The 18,604-nt window shown below is 43.8% G+C and overlaps 2 protein-coding genes across 3 annotated transcripts; one reads left to right on the top strand and one right to left on the bottom strand.

Annotated features, from left to right (window-relative positions):
• On the bottom strand, positions 6,093–8,765 carry LOC8066208. The gene is made up of 5 exons (XM_021459576.1): positions 8,492–8,765; positions 8,295–8,362; positions 7,127–8,116; positions 6,678–6,799; positions 6,093–6,594 (listed from the first exon to the last, which is right to left on the bottom strand). Exons 1-5 carry the CDS (start codon positions 8,746–8,748, stop codon positions 6,268–6,270), a joined length of 1,764 nt encoding a protein of 587 aa, XP_021315251.1. The 5' UTR covers positions 8,749–8,765; the 3' UTR covers positions 6,093–6,267.
• LOC8066207 (F-box protein FBW2) lies at positions 13,111–16,486 on the top strand. 2 transcript variants are annotated; one of them, XM_021460183.1, is made up of 3 exons: positions 13,111–13,388; positions 14,354–14,695; positions 15,552–16,486. In XM_021460183.1, the coding sequence occupies exons 2-3, from the start codon at positions 14,376–14,378 to the stop codon at positions 16,198–16,200; spliced, it is 969 nt and encodes a 322-aa protein (XP_021315858.1). In that variant the 5' UTR covers positions 13,111–13,388; positions 14,354–14,375; the 3' UTR covers positions 16,201–16,486. The 2 variants fall into 2 exon arrangements, with proteins under 2 accessions (XP_021315858.1, XP_021315859.1); XM_021460184.1 differs by having other exon boundaries at positions 13,229–13,388; positions 14,333–14,695.

Genomic DNA, 18,604 nt, shown 5'->3' with positions numbered 1-18,604 from the left:
AGTTGTATGCTAAGCGTAGTAAGTGTGAGTTTTGGTTGGAGGAAGTTTCTTTTCTTGGTCATGTTGTCTCAAATGGTGGTATTGCAGTGGATCCTAGTAAGGTGAAAGATGTGTTGAATTGGAAACCACCTACCGATGTAAGTGAAATTCGCAGTTTTCTTGGTCTAGCTGGTTACTATCGTAGATTCATTGAAGGGTTCTCAAAACTTGCAAAGCCTATGACTGCTCTATTAGAGAAGAATGCTAAGTTTGTGTGGTCTGACAAGTGTCAAGCTAGTTTTGAGGAGTTCAAGAAGAGATTGACTACTGCACCTGTGTTGGTTTTGCCAGATCTGAGTAAGAGTTTCTCTATCTATTGTGATGCTTCCCGTCTGGGTTTGGGTTGTGTTCTGATGCAAGAAGGTAGAGTTGTTGCTTATGCATCTAGACAGTTGAGGAAACATGAACTGAATTATCCTACTCATGACTTGGAGTTAGCAGCTGTGGTTCATGCATTGAAGATTTGGAGACACTATTTGATTGGGCATAAGAGTGACATATACACTGATCATAAGAGTTTGAAGTACATCTTCACTCAGACAGATCTGAATTTGAGGCAACGAAGATGGTTGGAACTGATAAAGGATTATGACTTGGAAGTGCATTATCATCCTGGAAAGGCGAACGTCGTAGCTGATGCACTTAGCAGAAAGAAATATGCTAATGAGCTTCAGGCGACACCTGAATCCGAGGAGTTGTGTGCTGAATTTGCATATTTGAACTTGGGAATGGTAGTAAATGCTACGGAAATTGAGATCACTCCTACCCTAGAGGAAGAGATATTGAAAGGACAATTGGAAGATGAGAAACTAAAGGAGATAGCACAGAATGTGGCATTAGGCAAAGCACCAGGATTCAGAATAGATGACAATGGTGTATTGTGGTTTGGAAGAAGGATATGTGTTCCGGAAGTGAAGGCTATTCGTGATACGATTCTGAGAGAGGCTCATGAGTCAGCATATTCCATTCACCCTGGGAGCACTAAGATGTATCTAGATCTAAGACAGAAGTACTGGTGGTATGGTTTAAAGAGAGATGTAGCTGAGTATGTTGCTTTGTGTGATACTTGTCAGCGAGTGAAAGCTGAACATCAGAGGCCAGCTGGACTGTTGCAACCAATGAAGATTCCGGAATGGAAGTGGGAAGAAGTGGGTATGGATTTTATAGTGGGTTTACCACGTACACAGAGAGGGTATGACTCAATATGGGTGATAGTAGATCGTTTGACCAAAGTTGCTCACTTCATACCCGTTAAAACTAAGTACACTGGAGAACGCCTAGCTGAGCTGTATATGGAGAGAATTGTTTGTTTGCATGGGGTACCTAAGAAGATTGTGTCAGATAGGGGTACTCAATTCACATCTCACTTTTGGAAAGCAGTGCATGATTCATTGGGAACCAAGTTGAATTTCAGCACAGCATATCATCCACAGACAGATGGACAGACTGAGAGGATCAATCAGATATTGGAGGATATGTTGAGAGCTTGTGCTTTGCAGTATGGGGCTAGTTGGGACAAGAGTTTGCCATATGCAGAATTCTCCTACAACAACAGCTATCAGCAAAGTCTGAAGATGGCACCGTTCGAGGCCCTATATGGTCGGAAGTGCAGGACACCTTTGTTTTGGAATCAGACGGGAGAAACTCAGGTGTTTGGGACAGATGTGCTTAGACATGCAGAACAACAAGTGCGGACTATTCGGGATAACTTGAGAATTGCTCAATCTCGTCAGAAAAGCTATGCAGATACGCGTAGGAGAGAGCTGGCTTTTGAAGTGGGTGATTATGTCTATCTGAAAGTGTCACCTATGCGGAGTGTGAAGAGGTTTAATATGAAGGGAAAGCTAGCTCCAAGGTATGTTGGTCCGTTTAAAGTATTAGAAAGGCGTGGAGAAGTAGCATATCGGTTGGAATTGCCTGAAAGTTTGTCTGGTGTGCACGATGTGTTCCATGTGTCACAACTTAAGAAGTGTTTGCGTGTACCTGAGGACCAACTGCCATTGGAAGAACTCTCTGTTAAAGGTGACCTCACTTATGAAGAGTATCCGATCAAAATATTGGAGACAGCGGAGAGAGTCACCAGAAGTCGGGTCATCAGAATGTGCAAAGTACAGTGGAATCGGCATTCGGAAGCGGAGGCAACTTGGGAAAGGGAGGATGACCTGAGGAAGTCATACTCATACCTGTTCGAGTAAGCACCGTTCAATCTCGAGGACGAGATTATCCTAAGGGGGGTAGAGTTTGTAACACCTAAAATTTGATTTTCAAGTAATAGGATCTAATTTGATTTATTTGAATATTTTGTGAGCATTTAAGTTAGTAAACAAACAAATTTTGTTGAAATTAAAATTCATCATAATTTAGAAACATGAATTTGCATTCATGCTGGAGCATCTTTGTTTGATTGAGCTGTTGTCATTTGTTGGAATTTATTTGCTCTCAAACTTTATTCAAAAAGCCTTTTGGAAATGGTCTTGGAACAAAAAAAAAAAAGAAAAGAGACACCGGCCGAACCCCCTCTCACCCCTCGGCCCAGTCCCTTCCCCGGCCCAGCTCCCCTTTTCCCCTTTTTTCTTTTTTCCCCCGCGCTCCGGCCCAGCATTTCGGCCCAGCCCGCGCGTGGCCTGAAGGGCGCGCCCCTCTGCTTGGCTCGCTGACGAGCCGGCCCCGCAGCACAGTGCCTTCCCCTACCTCTAGTCGTGCTCGGATAGGAGAGCAGCGGGCCGAACCAATCCCGAGAACTCCGGGATTTCCTTGCCAAATCGAATAACCAGCACCCCTATAAGGCTCCCTAGCACCGCAGCGAAACCCTTTTGCATCTAAAACGCGAAGCCAAGCTTTATCCACCTAGAACCGAGCGGTTTCGGATCTCGCCGAGGAGAATTCCGCCGCCGCACGTAGTCACGCTTCTCCGCTTGCTCTCGGCCAGAGATTTCCCACTAGGTGAGCTCGTAGTAAGTTTCTCCTCCGCTCGGTGCATCCCATTTGTTTTCTAGTGCCCGGATTTGTCGGGACCGCAAGCTCCGGCGAGGTGCTTCTATGGCGCCGCCGCGGGAGCCCTGTTCCGGTGGCCGGCCAGCTGAGGGACATCCCTCCTTTCCCCAGATCTAATCCAAGCCGCTCGATCTCGATCCAACGGCCCGGAAAGAAAGTTACCCTTTCAGCGCCATTTTTGTTAAAGAGCCCCCGCACTTTGGAAGTTTTGAACCCGCCGTCCATTACGTAATATCCAAAGTACGCTTTCTCGGCTCAGAAGACGTAATCGGCTGGCTGAGTTCAAATGGCGTTTTCTGAAAATTACAGCTTTGCCACTGGGTTTAATTTGCTCATAAAATGTTTATATTAACTCCGTTTTTGTCCATTCAAATTGCGTTAGCTTCGTATTCACGATCTCTACATGTTAGAAATATTAGTTTACTGTTTTGAAACTTTTTAATTCTGCAGTAGCATTTAATTAATTATTTCTCTATAGGAAATCTTAGAAAATTCATATCTTACTCGTTTTAATTCCGATTTTCGTGAACTTTACGTTTGTGTGATCGTAGCGCTGCGTAGAATATTATCATAAACTTTTATATTTGTTTTACCACTGTTTGGTGTATTGTTCTAATTATACCTTGTTTGCTTCGTGTATGATTGTCTACATTGGATTGCGTGTTGTTGATTGATGATTGGGATTAGACGGTGAGCCGTACGTTGGTGACCAAGCCCAAGCTTTTGAGGATCAGCAAGCTCAGGAGAGCTTTGAGCAAGGCAAGTATAACTTGGGATTATCCTTGTTACCTATTCACTTATAACTACACATATATGTCATATGCATGCTATCACCTTGTCGACCTTAGCAAAATCATAGATGATTGTTACCTGGATTCCTTGCTACCTACTTGATATGCATTTGGTATAGATGTGCTAGTGCTTGATATAATCCATGATCTTGTAAGATGATTAATAGCTATGCAATGAACATAAAAGAATGACAAATAACTGTATGAGATCTTGTCTGTACGTGATCACCCGGGATAACAGTGCAACCATGAGGGCTATAATGGCTCTGGCTTTAGCTCAGTATGGAGACCTTTTCTAGCTTGTTAGAGGTTACCCGAAAGGGCGGAGGGGCTGAACCGACACGGGTATAGTGCGAGCCCCTGTCCCTATGTGTATAGGCTGCGCGTCATTGTGCCATTCGGAAGGGGGGTATCTATATCTGCTCGCAAAGGAAACCTTGCGGCCCTAACTTGTTAGACGAACTTTTGAAAGGCTTCATAGTGATCCCTGCCGACCTCCCTAGGAAGGGGGTTAAGAGATTAGCTACCTCGGGCGAAAGGGTAAATCATGACTCATGGGTAAAGATGTGCAACCTCTGCAGAGTGTAAAACTGGTATACTAGCCGAGCTCACGGTCAGGAGCGGCCTTGGGGACATCTACATTAAGATGATGAACTTGTTATGTTATTATGTTCATTTGATTATCGTTTATGCTATGAGTTAATTATGCTTACACTTGATCATGGGATAAATGTATTATATATGCTACCTTGACAATTGTTATTTAACTATGAATATGCTATCCACCATTAAAAGCTAAATGCAGTCAAACCAGTGTCAGCTATTTGAGCCTCATGAACCCCTGGTTATACTTGTTGAGTACGATATGTGCTCACTCTTGCAATTTCCCAACACCTCAGGAAATGATAATGAAGATGACTGGAATGAGGATTATCGTTATGAGTACTAGGTTTGGAGTCAACCAGTCAACAGTGTCCCTGTGTGGAGCTTCCGTCGAGAGCGTTGTTTACTTTATGCTATCATGTTTGTAAGAGACTATGTGATTCAATATATATTCCGCTATGTAATAAACACTGCAATGGTACATTTGAGATTTGTCTACTTATGTGTGCGACTGTTTCTGGGGCACATATGAGTCTTTTATGCATCCTATTTTGTTCTTAAAATATGGGTGTGACACTAGGCGCTTAAAATATTCATCTCATGATTTACGGACAAATCGAGCAATTAGTTTTTGTTTTTATCTATATTTAATGCTTTATGCATGTACTGCAAGATTCGATATGATAGAAAATCTTAAAAAGTTTTTAGTTTTTGGTGTGAACTAAACAAGGCCTCAACAAGAAGGTACAATCCATGTAGCCATGAAGTTTCTAGGCTTCAAAACTCCTATCCAAAGCAATACAACGAAGACCGACTGTTTTCATCATCTGCACAGAAGTTGCTTTTGCTTTTTGCTCAGTTGCAGACTTTCTACTAGTACGTATTTGGGTGTCTTGTTCATCCAACGTAAAATTTAGCTGCCTGCGCAGCTTTTGCTTGACAAAGCATACGATGCTTCTGCAAGATCCCATAACCGACTGCGAGACCATCAATCGAGTTGAGGTGGCAGTTTGGTGCGGATGTGGAAGCCTTGGCTACAAGCCACGGTGTTGCGTTGGGCCTGACCTAAGCGCCCGGGCGCAAGCACTTTGCTGCGCGGTATGTGGTCCAAGGTTCAGCTAGGCGCTAGGCGCTCTCTAGGCGATGACCCCTAGCCTAGCGCCTAGGCTAGCCTAGGCCAGCCTAGGCGTTCCTAGACGTTTTGCTAGGCGTTTTACCAATTTACTAAATAATATATATATATATATATATATATATATATTATACAGCAGAAAATGCTGAATAAATAAGAAGCATATACTAGCTGAATGTATATAAAATAGAGGGTAGTAGACATACCTTAGTGGCTTAGGCTCAATAATCAATAGACATGTTGTTCTTAGTCCTACAACAAGGATTGACAGCTTGCAAAACTCAATACTTCAATAGACAGCAAGTAGTGCATCAAATAAATAGAAAATAGCAAGTTGATACTTATCTGATTACCAGTCATCTCCCATCCATTCAATGAACACAGCATAGCAGATCAGCAACAGCTAGTAATCACTAATCAGAGACAAGTGGACAGGACAGCAGTACAAGTGCACAACACAATTCATAAAAGGTCTTGTTCAAACAACACATAGTTCTCAGAAAAGAAGAAAAACAGTCACAGGCACACAGTAGCAACAGTTCACAAGTTTAAGACACACATTGGCACATATATGCATGAATGCATCACAAAAGATAAACCATGACATGCGAAAAGGCCCCAGGACCATATCATCTTCCTTCTTCAATAGGGTTCCAAGTAGTCATCCTCATCTTCATCAAACTCTTCTTTATCAGATTCAAACTCTTCTCATTCATAGAGCTCTCTCACTCTAGCACTCCTACGCAGCTGAAGTTGTTCTTCTGCTCCCACTGCATCTCCAAGAACAGACCAAGGTATCCTAGTACCTTCCATCTCTTCTTCCTCCTCCTCATCTCTATAGACCACTAATGCAGAATCATCTCCATTCTCATGCAAAAATCCTTGAGCTTCAGTTGTATCATTAGACAAGAGAACATCACTGATCTTCTTTGACTTGATTTTCTCTCTCTTATTAAGCAGCTTGGAGTTGAAATGAATGTAGACTAACTTGTTGAGACGTGTTGTAGTAAGCCTATTTCTCTTCTTAGTGTGTATCTATAGATTTAAAATAAGAACATGTTCAGGTATGCAATTTAATTCAAAAACTCCTGAAATGTTGACAGCAGATAGCTACTTACCGCTTCAAACCCGCTCCAATTTCTTTCACAACCAGAGGCACTTGATGTCAAAGAAAGGATCCTTGTTGCCATCTTCTGTAAGGTTGGTACTTCAGTTCCATACAGCCGCCACCATGATGCTGGAATGAATGAAAACACCACTTTTAGTTAGTAGGTACAATTAATTTATTGTGAGCTGAAAACAACAAACAATCATATTGTACTACCTCTACCTGGGTTGTAATCAAAATTTTGGAAAGTCCTTGCCAGCTTCTTGCTAAATGGTCCTTCCCTGTTTTGAAACTTTCTCAGCTCAACATGGGCAACCTGATCTTGCTTATCTTCATCATGATAGTAGAAGGTCTACACACAACTAATAAATCCTTTTGTTATTGTGGGCTCATCAAAGATTGCTGGATTACCATAAGTGTAGTGTGGATTCAGCAAATAAGCTGTCAAATGCAGTGGAGAATCAAGTCTTCCCTTCATCTTCTTGTCAATAACAACAATTACCTCCTTGAACCGAGACTCATTATTGCCCAAGGCCTCCTTGATCTCTTTCTTTGCCTTTAGTATTTCTCCATAAACGAAACCCATGGATGGTTTCACATCCCCATCAACCAAGCGGAGAACTTTGAACAGTGGCTCAAAAACACTCACTGTTAGCTTCACATCCTTCCAGAAGGTTGGATTCAATACAATAGCTGTGGCATCTTTTCCTTTCTTTGATTTTACATCCCTCAGTGAGTCCCACCTATTATGAACCACCATCTTTCTTAGCTGGTCCTTCTTCTCTAGTATGCTATTCAATGTGAGAAAAGTTGAAGCAAACCTAGTCACTCCTGGCCTTACTATCTCTTTCCCCTCTGTGAAATATCTCATGCATTCTAATGTTCTTGTGTGCCCATAGACAAATATAGTGAATGCCTTTGCTTGCTCAATCACCTTCTTGAACCGAGCCAAATTGCCAATTCCTTGCAGCATCAGGTTTATTGTGTGAGTTGCACAAGAGGTCCAAAATATTTGTGGTCTCTTCTCAAGCAATACCTTCTTTGCTCCCATGTTGTTAGAGGCATTATCTGTCACTACTTGTACAACATTTTCTGGACCAATGTCTTCAATTGCTTTGTCCACTAGTTCAAAGATGACTTCACTTGTGCGTGACACATCTGACATCTCCATTGAGCTGATAAAGCTTGTTCCATCAGCACAATTGGTGCACAGGTTCATTATGCTTCTCCTCTTCCTGTCTGTCCATGCATCAGTCATAATAGAGCACCCATTCTTCATCTTCTCGGCATCATGTTCTTGCAACAAGCTCTTGGTTCTTGCATATTCTTCTTCCAGCAATTTCTCTCGCAGAGAATCCTGACATGGAGGTTCAAGTCCAGGTCCAAACTGGCCAATGGCTTCACACATCTGCTTGAACTCATCATTGTCACATGCATTGAATGAAATTCCTACCAAAAAAACATAATAATTAATGTTCTGAAATGTCACAACAACAGACCAACAGTACATAATAACAGAAAAGTGAATTACCATGAGTATAGACCCATCTTGCAATATATTTGTGCACCTCATGTGTTCTTTCTTTCCACAGCTCCTTGTTCAGCCTCTATTGCTGCAAAGATTCACTTCTGGTTGCTTTAGGATCAATAGCCTTTGTCCATTTGTCCATGGGCCCCAATTTGTGAGGCTCTGAACTTCCAACACAGGTGACTTCCTGTGACTCTTCTCCAACTTGAGATACATTCACTTCCTCTCTAAGTTCTAGCTCACGAACCACCTTCTCTGCCCTCTTTCTTTTTGCACCATCTATTTATTTCTTGCACTTTTCTTTAGCTTCATCTGTGCTCTTTGGGCATTTCGTCGCATTCTTTCCATCATGGGCCACATGCTGCTTCAAACGATAAATTCCCCCTTGCATCACCTTGTTACAGAATTTGCACTTCACCTTGTCCTTGTTCTTAGGATCAACAAGGACCCCGTATTCCCATCCCACATCATCTGAATTCCTTTTCAAGAGATTTACTCCTTCATTCTCAGGTGCAGGTGCAGCAGCTGCAGTATCTGTTTCTGTTGTTGACATCCTAAACTCAAGGCTCAAGGGTTCAGTGAGCAACTAACAAGTCATTGACAAATGACAAGAAACCTAAACTCAAGTAGCTGCAGCTAAGCTATACTGCTAACTGCTATACACTAGCTTCAGATTTAGTCATTTAAAGTTCACCTAATCCATTCAGATTCAGTCAAACACAAGGACAAGCTATACACTGCCTTAATTCAGATTCAGTCAAACACAAGGACATGGCAATCCATTCAGTTTCAGAGATTCAGGCCATGACAATATCACATCACTCAATAGCAAAGCAATGCAATCAGAATCAGTCAAAATCCATCCACATACAAAAGCAGGGGAGGGGATCAGAAGCAGCCAATGGGGGAGGGGATTCACCTTGCCACCTGGGGCTGCCGCTAATGGAGGAGTCGAGGAGATGAAGAAGTCGTCGGGGGAGGGGAGTAGGACTGCAGGAGCAAGAAGACGTCGGAGGAGGGGTGCGCCCGCTGGAGGACAACGTCGGGGGAAGGGTGCGCCCGCTGGTGGACGACGCCGGCGGGAGGGATGCTTCCAGGCGAGCACGAGCACGACCGGCGGCGAGGACGAGCTTCGAGGCAGGGTCGCAGGCGCAGCACGGGGGGTGAGCAGCCGTCCGAGCCCGTGGCTTCCTTTTCGCCCGCGCGCAGCCTTGTCCCCCTCTTATCCTTCCCCCGCGCTGCTTCCTTTCCCGCGCAAGAAGAAAACAGCGCGCGCGCGACCGCGGGAGCGGAATATTTCGCGCGACCGGCTGCTGCGTCCGCCTCCGCGCCGCCTGGAATCGCCTAGGTGCCGCCGTCGCCTAGAGCTCCGCCTACCCCCTAATCTAGGCGGACAGGCCTCGACTAGCGCCTAGTCGCGCCTAGGCGCGCCTAAGGCGACGCCTAGCGGAACCTTGATGTGGTCCTAGATTTCCAACGGCTGAGTAACCTGGGTATGAAATTTGATTTATGTTGACATTGATTTATTTTAAGAGAAAAATATTATTTTTTACTAAAAAATATTGTTAAAGTAGTGCTGAAAAATAGAACGGTAAATGTCATTGTAGGAAGCATATTACCACTTTGAACACAGACCACACAGTCTAGTTTTCTATATACTCTCTCCACATTGAATTTAGATGTCGTTTAGAACAGCGACACGGTCTACAAAACACAACTTTGACATCTTATTCTTATAAAAATATTTAGGACAAAATGATATATGTATATTTTTATGAAAGTATTTTTTAAAACAAATTTATTCATATAATTTTTATATTTGTAAACTCAACAATTTAAAATTTATTGATGATTATATTTCCAATGTTTGACCTAAATCTTGTTTAAAAGGACATCTAAAATCCATTCGGAGAGAGTATAAAATACATGCGAGGCCGATTAAAGAATTCTGCATAGAGCCCCAGGACAGTGCACTTGCAGAATGCCTTCGTGCGAACCTCATGTCCGGCGAGAGGGCAGCATGCATGGTTGATGCACGGGCGAGCCGCGAGCGCCAGGTGGGGGTTCACAAGCTACGGTCAAGCTATACACTTCTAGTCCTAGGTGTTCAAGTGCAATGCAAGCGGCCGACACGGGCACGGTGCCACGGGCCTGTGATTCAACGCGACATGAAAGGAATCCACACTTGTCCTACTAGTGGCTGCCAAACCTCGCCATGCATGCATGCATGCAGAGCATATCAAACCGCCCGGTCCGTCCCTGCAGACACGTTCACATGCACGCTAACGCTAGTAGGCGAAGAACAAGGTCTGAACAAAACGAGGCTAGAAATGAAATGGCAGCTACTACCCAGAAGTAAGCAGTGCAAATTACGTAGTAATAGCGTTTTTCATGTGTTCAGACTTCTAAGACTCTTCATGTTTTGTAAGGTATGTTTGGTTAGTGTTGTTGAAGTTCAACAAGTACTGTAATATTTTTATTTTATTTGACAATTAGTGTTTAGTTACAAACTAATTAGATTTAAAAAATTCGTCATACAAATTACTCTCTAATTATATTTTTAATTTTATAAATAGTTTATATTTAGTACTCTATGTATATGTTCAAATATTTGATGTGACAAACAGTAAACATGAGCGGATGAAACCAAACAGGGCTAGATGAGTGTTAATCTGCCGTTGCAGCTGCGTTTACTGTGACAGCGAGATTGCATTTACAAAGGAAGGGAAGAGACCATGAGCATTGGCTGCACGTTGCATCGGCGGCGTCGTGTCGCTGAAGCGCCAACTCCTCGGCGTTTAACAGACAGACGCAGTGGCGACACAGTGCTCGTCACGCAACTAACGGCTGAAATGAAATGGCAGCAACAACCCGGCGGATGCCAAAGCATTGGCCCATTGCACACTGACGTGACCTTGTGCGCTGCCGCTGTCTTCAGTAATATATTTTGTTATTATTTATTTATTTACTCCCATGCTCTGATGCTCTCGCAGATCAGCGTTCGACGTGCCAATTTTTACTATCAAGCAAATCTATCTAGGCCTCCTTTAGTTTAAAAAAATATAAAATTTTTCAGATTCTACATCATATCGAATCTTACGTCATATGCATAAAACAATATATATATAAAAGAAATAATTAATTGTATAATTTATCTATAATTTGTGAAACAAATATTTTAAATATAATTAATCAATATAATTAAAAAATATTTGTTAAATACAAACAAAAATATTATACTTTTCATTTTTTTAAAAAAATAGAACTAAACAAGGCCCTAACCCTAAAGCCTCCGCCAATAATTTTCTCCAACTTGCCTTCGCAGCCATGCTGAGCCGTCGAATCAGAGACGAAATCAACGGATGGGAAGACAGAAAACGACTTCAGCGAGTATCTCTTTATTTCATATGTGTCAACATGACACGACTTTTAGGATCCTAGTAGTGCTAATATTTTTTTAATATTCAACTGAAAACCCCTCTTTTCGCTACATTTTTGTACTGTAAACTACTAACGTCTTGTTTAGTTCATCCAAAAACGAAATATTTTTCAAGATTTTCCGTCACATCGAATCTTGCAGTACATGTATGGAACATTAAATACAGATAAAAATAAAAACTAATTACATAGTTTGTCTGTAAATCGCGAGACGAATCTTTTAAGTCTGGTTACTCCATAATTAGACAATGTTTATTAAATAAAAACGAAAATGCTACAATATTATTTTCCAAAAAATTTTAGAACTAAACAAGGCCTAAATATTCTTATCCGAACATTTTTACGGTCACCCTGAACTACTAAATACTCTTACGGTCTTACCCGAACATTTTTACGTTTTTAGAGGATCTTTGGTTAAAGGTGTTAGAGTTTAACATATAATATTTTTGTTTTATTTTGATAATTAGTGTCCAATCATGAACTAATTAGGCTCAAAAGATTCGTCTCATAAATTATTCTTTAACTGTGTTTTTATTTTTATAAATATATGTATATGTCCAAACATTCGATGTGATAGACGGTAAAGTTTAATAACCAATCGGGGCATTACTTAGGCCTTGTTAGTTCCATTTTTTTTGATTGGGATATTGTAGCACTTTCGTTTATATTTAATAACTATTATCCAATCATGAACTAACTAGGTTCAAAAGATTGGTCTTACAAATAATAGGTAAATTGTACAATTAGTTATTTTTTATCTATATTTAATGCTCCATATATATGCCGTAAGATTTGCTGTGACGAAAAATCTTGAAAAGTTTTTGGATTTTAGAGTGAACTAAATAAGACTTTATATCGGCAAGTAAATAAATTCTTGTCTAAGGCCTTGTTTAGTTTTCAAAAGTTTTTAAAATTCTGTCACATCGAATCTTTAGATATATGCATCAAAATTTCCTGTCACATCGAATCTTAGATATATGCATAGAGCATTAAATATAGATAAAAGAAATAACTAATCATATAGTTTGCGCTTATAATTTGAAGAACAGATCTTTTAAATCTAATTAGTCTATAATTAAATAATAATTATTAAATATATATAAAAATGTTATAGTAACTAAATTTCTCCAACTAAACAAGGCCTGAATTTATGTGGAAAGAGAAACAAAAGACTACTCCCTCCGTCCCTGAAAGAATCAATTCCTAGGATGCGTGTCAGTCAAACTTTTTAAAGTTTGACTAACTTTATAGAAAAAAGTAACAACATCTATAATATAAAATACACATTATATGAAAATATATTCTATGATGAATCTAATAATACTAATTTGATACTATAAATCCTAGTATTTTTTTCTAGAAATTTGATCAAAGTTTAAAAAGTTTGACTTAGGACAACTCTAGAAATTGACTCTTTCATGGACGGAGGGAGTACCTTTTATTACACCAAAAATAAACATTCCCAACGTGCCGTGCAATATCGGCGGCGGGGGGCAGCCGGGCAGCTGCATCCATAGCGCGCCGCGCGCCCCTCGTTTTTTTTCTTCTCCTTCTCGTGGACAAGAACACACGCACACACGGAAGAAGCTACTAGCTCTCAGCCTCGCTCGCTCGCAGAGTCGCCCTCTCGATTCTCTCTCAGTCCAGCTCCAGCGTCCAGCCGCAGCAGCAGTCCCCTTCCCCCTCCTCCATCAGGCGTTGCCTCCCGCAGATCCGAATTGGAATTTGGGCCTTCGTCTCCACACCACCAATCCGGTAAATACGCGGGCAATAACTCCCCCCGAATCCTATTTCCTAGCTGCTTCAGAGTTTCTTGCGCTGTTCTCTCTCGCGCGCAAATTATTATGCTGGGAAAGATGATATTCTTCCCCTTTAGCTGCTTTGAGCCCAAAAGGCCGAAGCTTTTGCGTTCTTCCCCACAAGTATCTGGAGCCGCCGTGGCTTTTGTTTGGTATGGCCATGGGTTGAAATAAATATAGTACCAATTGGCACGCTGCGCTTTCCATCCCTGCAGCTGCAAGAGGCCATCTTCTTTTTTAGATCTGTGCTGTGCCTTCTTCCCTCCTCTTCCTGGTACCCTGTGATTGGAGTCAGGATTAGTGTTTAAAATTAATGAAGCTCCTTTTCTTGCCAACTTTTGGATGATGCTTACTTATATCTTACCAGTTATCACCACCCCTCTCGCGTGCTTCTTGGATAGCTTGCCTTCTTTGGGTTTGCTCACAGCGCACACAAAGTCATTTTACTGCTGTTTGGCTGCTGCCACTTTTAGCATCTCTGGCTCTTGAGTGATCTCCAAGGTAAAGCAGCCCCCCACTCCCTTGGAAGAACGGAAAAAAATGTTTTGGTTCTCGGTTGGTGGAGCAAGGAATTAACTTCCCCGCATCCCTCCGTGATTTCTGAAGTTTTGGTTAGAAATTTTATGAGGTTGCTTGATCAGAATCGTCTTTACTTTTCTCTGATTGTTCAAATTGTTCGCTTCTCTCTGGTTTGTTTGCCTCAGTCCGCTTGCAAGATCTGTATTCAGTTGACTTGGTTCTTCTCAGTTTCTTTGATGAAATGAGAGAAGATTGGCGTACGAAATGATGTAGTAGTAGCTCTATTCCCCACTTCCATTGTAACCTGAACTGCGGCAGCTAGTTCATCTTGGTAGTTGAAGCATTCATTTCTTCGTCAGCCAGTAATGGTTGATGGGATAGCTCGTCCTTTGCCTGCTGCAGGAAAGGAAAGGAAAGGGAAGTGATGGGGGAGTGCGAGGACGGCAAGGAGTACAGGTGCTGGGAGGAGCTGTTGCCGGACGCGCTGGGCCTCATCTTCCGCAACCTGCCGCTGCAGGAGATGCTCACCGTCGTGCCGCGGGTGTGCAAGTCCTGGGGGCGGGTGGTCGCCGGCCCCTACTGCTGGCAGGAGATCGACATCGAGGAGTGGAGCCAGCAGCAGAGCAAGCCGGACCAGATCGGCCGCATGGTCGAGCTACTCATCGGCCGCAGCGGCGGCTCGTGCCGCCGGATCAGCGTCTCCGGGCTGCCCTGCGATCCGCTCTTCTCGTTCATCGGAGACAAGTAAGCGTGAAATCTGGCAATGCTCTCTCTATTTTTGCGTTTCCATTGATTTTGCCACCATTCCTGTGGGAAGTGAACATTTCTGCAAAATTCTCGTGATATTCATTTGCGTAGAGCGGTAAATTAGAATTCTACGCACATTTGCGTAGAACAGTGGATTCGAATTCTACGCTCCTCTCCATCAGGTTTCGTTTCAGGCTGTCGGTTATCTCAGCATACTGAGAACAAGTCTGTCTATTTTGAATTTCTGATGTGCAAATTCAGGTCCATTTATTTGTCCAGGCTGGCTTAGAGATCATTCTGATTGATTAGGAGGCTAGAAGTGGGCCTGCTCAAACTTTGAGATTTGGGGCTGGACCGCTGGAGCAAATAAAACCAGCTCTCGTAGAGAGTATGAATTCAAACTGCTGTTTTTGTCAGTACCTTATGTGAGAGGGAAAATGGTAGACATGGAGCTTGCAGCATTATGCATTCCAAAGCATGTTTTAGCCTTGAATCTCACTTGTAGGATATGGATTCACTACGAATTTGATCAATTGATATATAGTAGTGTTTTGAATTGTTTGCATGATGAACTAGGATTAGACATTGTTTCTGAATTGAGCTAATTATTCTCTGTCCATGCGCAATACTCCTACAAAATTATTGGATCTGCAAGTACACACACAACCACACAAGTACTGGCACGCACATGCATACAGTCATACACTCATCAGGCTCTCACCATTGCCTATTGGCAGGTCAGGTCATAAGCGTGGGTTCAGTCATCAGTTGGTCCTTGTTGTAGCTGTCATTGATTTCAGATTTTCTACTGTTGACTGATCCTGCTGCATTTTGTTGGCTGAAAACTGCCTAGCGCACGAGCCCTTCGGACGTTGGAGATTCCCAGGAGTGAGATCAGCGACTCGATCGTAGAAACCGTGGCGCCGCGGCTATCAAACGTCACTTTCCTAGACATCAGCAGCTGCACCAAGATCGGAGCCCGTGCCCTGGAGGCTTTCGGCAAGCACTGCAAGTCCCTGGTGGGGCTCCGGCGGGTGATGCACCCGATCGACCTGGTGGACAAGGTGTGCCAGCACGACGAGGCGCACGCCATCGCGTGCAGCATGCCCAAGCTCCGGCACCTGGAGATGGGGTACATGCTGATCGCGACGGAGGCGGTGCTGGAGATCCTGGGGCAGTGCCGCGACCTCAAGTTCCTGGACCTGCGCGGCTGCTGGACCGTGGACGACAAGTTCCTGCGGGAGCGCCACCCGGGGCTCCGCGTCCTGGGCCCGCGCGTCGACGACTGCTACGAGAACAGCTACTGGGAGGAGTGCTCCGACTACTCGGACGACTCCTCCATCTACTCGTGGGAGTTCATGGACGACGACTACTACGCCGTCGGAAGCGACGACGAGGCCATCTGGGACGACGGGCAGGGACTGGAGAACCTCGAGGTGAGGTTCTACGGCGGCGGATTCAGCGAGAGCTTCGCCGGCTTCGACTGGCCACCGTCGCCGTGAGACCTTCCGGGTTGCGTTGACCATTTGCGGTTCTTGGCTGCTTCTACCGTGTGCGTGCGTGCGTGCGTGAGCCTTTGTGTGTTGTTCCCAAAGCTTTGCTTGCAGATGTGTGTGCTGTGCTGCTGTAGTACTGTGCCTGCGACATCACTCCATCTCCCTCGAGCTTGCAGATATGTGAAGTGAACTGCTAATTGTACAATCTAGATGTAAACTCCGGTGTTTACATGAAGGAAATCAGCATGCTGCACCGGTGAGATTTCACCGGTGCCATCCCCCATCCTACTAATCGGCTAGTCCTAGAGAGAAGAAAATACACACTGATCGTGTCCCCTGATGAGTTCATCAATGTCAGGCAAACATGGCAGTGCAAAAGATCGGCACGGCGTGGCACGTAGGAGTACTGTAGTGGACAGGATCGACGTGCAGCGCCGCAGGCGCAAGGCAAGGACACTGGACACCGCAGCGGAGAAGAGTACCCTACTGCCAGCCCCGCTCGCTTGATGCACATGTCAATGCAGCGGTGGATGGAGCGGCAGGGCAACCCCCGGGCACGCAAACAGCTAGAAAAGCTACCCCGCTTTTGGACCGGACTGGACCGGACCACGGCGTCTGGCTGCCTGATCCCAAGATTTTGCCCCGAAACCATCATGTGACAAAGCGGGATCATCGGTGGGGAATGGGAATCGAAATCGATGGGTGCCTACTGACTAGTAGCCCTACTAGCCTGGGTGGCGTCCGTCCGTCCGTCCGCCCGTGGCTGGCAATGGCACTGGCATCTGCCAAGCCGATTGTCTCTTGCAAGACAAGTTAGCCCGCCTCTCGCTGCCTGCCGTGCCGCCTGCGCTGCGCCTCTGCGAGAGCCTTGGCGCTGCTGCCTGCTGCCGCACGCTAGATTGACGGGGTTTTTCCCAATTCCCATGCGGCGGGCAGGGGGGAGGTGCAGCCTATTTTATCTACACCTTGAGGTATGGTCAGGTCTGAATGGAAATGGATGGATGCCTCTGCCAAAATATTTGGACGCTTTCTGTACTAGCAGCACTAATCTTGGCCAGGGTTTGCCTATTTGACATCACGCGGCTGGTGTACGTAGGATAGGAACCTGTGTATCAGGAATGGTTGCACTGCTCAGAGATACACAAACTTGAGCATATATCTATAATAAACTTGAGCTGAACATTTTCTTTCCTCTTTTATTTTAATGCTCGAGTAGAAGAGCTAGAGAGTAGAGACGCAGTGAAAAAAAAAGAAAAGTAACTTTAATCTGAATAAAAAAGGAGACTGTGGGGTCACTGTACTGTACTACATACTGCACATTTTTGGCAATACTCCTACTTGTACAGCACTACACTTTGCTGTGGCTGTGTGGGCCAGTGCCCGAGATCTTTCTTGAATAGTGCGGCCTCAAAAGGATAGGAAAGCATAAAGTTTTTGGAAATCCACAATTGACACCGGCATCAGGATTGTTAATGAGGATTTTCTGAATAGGATGTCTGTACTCTTGCTATTCCAAGCCAATACTCTTTTTCACTTTCGTTTTTATGTTTTCCATGTGTCCTTACCTGCCCTGCCACGCCATTGTTTGTCCCCTAGCTTTATTAACTTTGCAAGATTCTCTGTTGGGACTTGTGGTTGACAATAGCCTTGTTTAGTTTCGAAAATTTTTGGAAAATCGACACTGTAGCACTTTCGTTTGTATTTGATAAATATTGTCCAATCATTGATTAACTAGGTTCAAAAGATTCGTCTCATCAATTCCGACCAAACTGTGCAATTAGTTTTTATTTTCGTCTATATTTAATACTCCATGTATGCGTTTAAAGATTCGATGTGATGGGGAATGTGAAAAATTTTGCAAAATTTTTTGGGAACTAAACAAGGCGTAGGAGTAAGGCTGCCGGCTCAGCCTTATCAAGTTGTTGCTGCTCCTGTAACCATCGCTGTGCTATGCTACTGTTAACTCTCTTTGGTATCAGCAGCATCATGAGAGCAATCAGAGGCCGTCTGCAATATTCTTTGTGTGTTGGAATGATGGGCAAAAGGGCCTGTGGGGGGTAATGCTAGTATATTTCAGAGACTTTATGTCGGCCCTGCGGTAACAATGGATCAGCTTTGCTCGCGGTAAAACAGTCTGGTGATGATTAGTTCGGCTTTTTGATTTGTATATATTTGTAAGCTTATTAGTCTGGCACTCTGGTATAACAAGGGGACTGATTAGTTAAGGCCTGAGGCCCTAACGCATCACCGAAGGATGCGTCGGAATCCGACACCAGAATGTGCTCAACGCTTGAACAAAGACATTGATGCTGATGCTGTTACTGCTGTAACTGCAGGAGAATCCACTGTAACCGAGCTGAGGTAATAGCAATCTGCAAAACTGTAACCTCACTGAGGTAGTAGCAGTCTG

This window comes from Sorghum bicolor, chromosome 4 (genome assembly GCF_000003195.3).
Source record: "Sorghum bicolor cultivar BTx623 chromosome 4, Sorghum_bicolor_NCBIv3, whole genome shotgun sequence".
In the NCBI taxonomy this organism is placed as follows: domain Eukaryota; kingdom Viridiplantae; phylum Streptophyta; class Magnoliopsida; order Poales; family Poaceae; genus Sorghum; species Sorghum bicolor.
The sequence above is the reverse complement of the archived record's forward strand: the minus strand, read 5'-3'. Positions and strand labels throughout refer to the sequence as shown.

Excerpts from the sequence above, each read along its gene's own strand:
- LOC8066208 (XM_021459576.1), bottom strand. The coding sequence starts at position 8,748 with ATGTCAACAACAGAAACAGATACTGCAGCTGCTGCACCTGCACCTGAG. Across the intron at positions 8,363-8,491 it reads ACAGATGAAGCTAAAGAAAA|TTCAGAGCCTCACAAATTGG; the intron begins GTGCAAGAAATA and ends CTGTGTTGGAAG. Across the intron at positions 6,800-7,126 it reads GATGAAGGGAAGACTTGATT|CAGCATCATGGTGGCGGCTG; the intron begins CTCCACTGCATT and ends TTTCATTCATTC.
- LOC8066207 (XM_021460183.1), top strand. The coding sequence starts at position 14,376 with ATGGGGGAGTGCGAGGACGGCAAGGAGTACAGGTGCTGGGAGGAGCTG. Across the intron at positions 14,696-15,551 it reads TTCTCGTTCATCGGAGACAA|CGCACGAGCCCTTCGGACGT; the intron begins GTAAGCGTGAAA and ends AAAACTGCCTAG.